Source organism: Buceros rhinoceros, unplaced genomic scaffold, assembly GCF_000710305.1.
Source record: "Buceros rhinoceros silvestris isolate BGI_N320 unplaced genomic scaffold, ASM71030v1 scaffold5987, whole genome shotgun sequence".
NCBI classification, from domain to species: Eukaryota; Metazoa; Chordata; class Aves; order Bucerotiformes; family Bucerotidae; genus Buceros; species Buceros rhinoceros.
Window position 1 is genome coordinate 12,126 of NW_010423833.1, and position 4,257 is coordinate 16,382.

Genomic DNA, 4,257 nt, shown 5'->3' on the forward strand with positions numbered 1-4,257 from the left:
CCCTCTCTCTTTCTCCCCTCCAGCCAGAGTTTTCTAGGAAGGCAATGCCCTTCTTCCAAACCGTTGTTACCAAAACAGCCTGTGAGCACTCACCAGATTAAGAGCGAGCACTGGCTTACCCTGAGGAAGGGCAGAATGAGAACGAGCTGCTAACACGCCTCTGAACCTGCTCAGGTGCACTTGGATAGAGTAAGAACATCCACTTGTCTGGCTCTCTCTGTCATCCAAAAGTGGATCCTCAAGGAGAGCCACTGTTGATCACACACAGTCTGAATGAGAAGCACTGGCCAGAAATCACAGTTAAAGGCATTTGTGAAATTTGGATGGGTTCAGATAAAAAGAAAACAGGTTTAACATCGTAAAAAAGATGGGAATCATGGCCAGGAGATTCAAATGTAAATCTCAGGTTGCCCTCACCGCCTGATGGTTTTGGTATGGACCACCCTTCCCGTGGCTCTCCTGGCAGCGCAGCAGCAAGAGCAAGGGCACAGAGGCACTACACCGACAGCCCAGGGACCTCCAAGGCCACCCCCAGAGACAACAGCCCCCACCACGGTGCAGGAACCTTTCACACCTTTTCAGATCATTCGAGGAAAAATCACCTACAGCAGCCATGGCACCTTCCCAAAGTTTTCTACTATTTCGTATCTCACCGACTCAGCTCGAACATCTCTTCTCCTCCTTTATAGATTTATTCCTCATTTTTTCCTCCCAAGGGATGAGGGTATTTTGTTAGTTTTTTCTTTTTTGTCTGCCCTGTCTTTGTATGCCACGTGGTCCTTTGTGAGGGCAGGCCAGTGTCAGGCTGTGGGGAACGTTCTCCGTGCGCTAGCCTGGACCTGTCAGGGTAAAACACTGCCGCTTTCACAGCAGGTTTTTTGGGCATGGCCTTTTCAACTTGTCAACTGGGATGCGAGTTAAGTTTGAACACAGCAGCCTCAAATCTCGGGGAGCCCTGCAGCCAAAAATGGCAAACTTCAGATTTAGTTCTCCATCCAAGAAGTACCAAATGCCTGAAGAACTCGCCTTTTCCTCTCCCCAGACAGCCTGCAGCCCACACGATGGAAACTTCCCCCACCAGAACAAGATGCAGTGGTGGGGGAACGCGAGGCACCTCCTTCCTTCCCTTTCAGACATTGTGCAAACACACACACACAATGTCACAGCACTGGGGACAGGGACTGCTGGCTCCCCTGGACAGCTTCCCCACCCCAGACAGAAGCCAGCAGGACTCCAAACCCGAGTGGGGTTGAAGGGGGTGGAGGGAAGGGACACGACCCAGAGCCACAGACAAGCTTCCCCGCTCTCTCAGGAAGGCAGGGGGGACTACAAGGCCTTTCTACCCCCAAGAAGGGGAAGGCAGCGCTCCCCCAGCCCACCCCAGCGCTTGTGAACTAAAGGTCCATTTCCACCCCAGACTGTAAGCACATGTTCCACAATAAAGTTCAGAAGCAAAGGGAACAAAGTCCGTTCTGACTTCCTCCTCTTTTCTGAGGAGAAACAGAAGAGACCCACCAACTCCATGAGTTGACAGAGAAAGGAAATGCTTTTGAAAATGAGTTAGCTAATATTTAGTTCCTTGTCCAAATAAATATTATATTTAACTGGTTTTGATGCTTTAATTGTGTGTCATAATTTATACTTACTTACTCCTGATAGTGCATCAAGTTTCACTTTACACCCAGAAATACATTCAATGGCGAGGAGAAAACAGGGAATAAAAATCAGTACAAACAAGGTGTGTCAGAAAGTGGTATAAAATAAGATTTATTAGCAAATAATTTTGACAATAAGGAAACGATTATCTCTGAGCTGTGCGTTTGGGGGATTACCCATCAGTTCCTTTGTCTTCTGAGATTTCCCCTTGCATGCAACACAGGATACCTCTAGAATTGAAAATGAACTTGGAAGTGTCCTTTTTTGCCTTGCTGTGCTGAATAACTCCTTCCACGGACACACTACCCGAGAGTCAAAGTCTTTGCAATGAGAAGCTGTCACAGGAAACGCACAACGGAACAATCTCCGCTTAGAAAACTGTTGACGAGAGCTGTTTCACATTTGTTTAAACACAGTGTTAAGCCCTTCAGGATTCCTCAACGAGAAGTGCCTGTGCTGTTTGTAAAAAAACCCAAAACAAAACCCCCAAAACGCCCCCAAACCCCACAAACACCAACACCTACCCCTAACCCCCACAGCTATACTGAAACCTCAGATGTCTTTCTGATGTGAGAACACACAGTACATCTGGTTATGACCTGAGTTCCCTCTCTTGGAAGCTGAAGAGCTGTGTCTCACATAAAAAAAGGAAGTCTGAGAATTAATACCGATTACTGCACATAAATGAACTCGGGACTGAGGCAATACGAAGCGAGAACTGATTTACCTTAGTGCAGACTGTGGGAAGGTAACCTCTGAACTATGGTTAAAGTCACAGCAGTATCTTCAGAACACGTCTTCAATTTATTTCCACCCTCCTCTCTGACCTCACATTCTTTCAAAAAGCCATGAAATTTCAACTCTGAAGTCGTATTTGGAATTAAATGAGATAGGAAGTGTATTCTGAAAACCTTGAGAGATTAAGTTCTGAGCACAACATCAAGCACATCTTGGTTTAGGGGAAAGTCCAAAGGGAACACCAGGAAACAAAGTAATAGCTACTCAGAGAGGAAATCAAAGAATCTGAACCGGATCCATTTTCTTTTAATTAGAAAGAGGGACTTCTTTTTCCTTCCTCTTTATGAAACTCAAAATAATCCCAATATTTGACCCTGGAAAAATATTATTTTTCCCATCTTCCATAAATATAACAATGCAAGAAAAGATGTCTAGATGTCACTGTCACCAGTTCAAATAAGGCATTAAAGAATGCATTGGATCATCTGGATGTAAATAAACATGTTTTTTAAACATATACATAAATACACCCCCAAATATTAAAATAACCTTTTAAGTCTAATAGCTATTGTATTGGTGACAACCATCTCATTTCAGAATTTAGGCAACAAAAACTGGAAAGAATAATAAAGAGTCTTAGAGACATTATTTTATTTTGGTCTACTTTAGAAAGACTAAACCAAGATCCAACTGAAAGCTCTTCATCATCAGTCCACCGTGGGGTCTCCCTACCCCTTTTGGGGAACCTAGTCCACCTTTTTGGAATAAACACACTCGATCATTTCACATCAACCACTACTGAACTGATCCCGAGAGCAAGGCTCAGCACCTAGGGCTCTCTGGAGGCTGAATGCCCCCGCTAACATCAGACTGCCTCCTGAATCAGCTCAAAACTGAGAAAGGGAGAAAGATTTCAGAACAAATCTTAGGGTGACAAAGACTGCCCTCTTCAATCCCTGCTCCGCCATCTCCAGGAACAACAAGACTCTACAGCTGCCCCCAGCGGTTACGCTCTCCCTTCGGACAGCTCCAGCTCTTCACGGTTCTTAGCCCTGTGCGTCTCCCTGTGTAGCTGTGGTGTAGCCACATGTAAATACAGATGAGGTTTACTGACTTCTCATGTGGGCAACAGAGATGCGCTGCAGCAATTAAGCTGCAGGTGCCAGCATTCTGTATTGGCCCCTAGATTTCATGCTTTTAACAGTATTTCTGCAAGACAAAATGTGCCACGTCTCAATAAGATTCCACAGTTTGGAGAATCCCCACCCTAAAATCCAGTACTTGCTGAGGAAGCATCCTATTTACCGAGGCTGTCCATTAGCTCCGTGCACACCATCTTTAATGACGACGCTTTAAAAAGACCCCCTGCAGTATTACAAGTTTTGTTCTCTTACATGTCCAGGTCTGAAACCTAGGAATGTCCAGGGGTTTTTAGGAGAAGTCTTGTAGAAGTGATCCTGTGTTCAAATGTCATTTAAGGATTCGCTGGAATAACGCGAGATGAAATCTGTAATACCCTTGCTAACATTTATAATCCAGTGATCACTTTAAGAAGTATTATTGCATTTTAAGCGTAAAAATATATGAGGTTCTATAAAGAAAATTAAAATAGCGTTAATCTAATATTGATAGTCATATAAAATAACTCACAATTATGTAAGTTTCCGTATTTAATTACACATTTAAAAATAAGTTATAAAAATAATTCAGCTTCTTTAAAGCCCCCAAGATATTTTATTTTAGGAGTTTTTACTCATATCCACTGATTGTCTAGCATCGGCAACAGCTTCTGGTACTCGAACAGTCATATCGTCCATCGATTTCTTCAAGCAGATCTGGCAGCCTAAACGTGATCTGTAGGGA

At 43.9% G+C, this 4,257-nt stretch overlaps 1 protein-coding gene across 1 annotated transcript in view; it reads right to left on the minus strand.

The window, feature by feature from the left end:
• Positions 1-4,052: 4,052 nt before the first annotated feature.
• Positions 4,053-4,257, minus strand: part of FDX1 (ferredoxin 1) — a gene marked incomplete at its 5' end in the record, with an annotated part of 7,361 nt that continues 7,156 nt past the window's right edge. The window contains one exon of the mRNA XM_010140554.1: positions 4,053-4,248. Coding sequence (XP_010138856.1) covers positions 4,134-4,248 — 115 coding nt within the window. The remainder of the gene's footprint in view (positions 4,249-4,257) is intronic.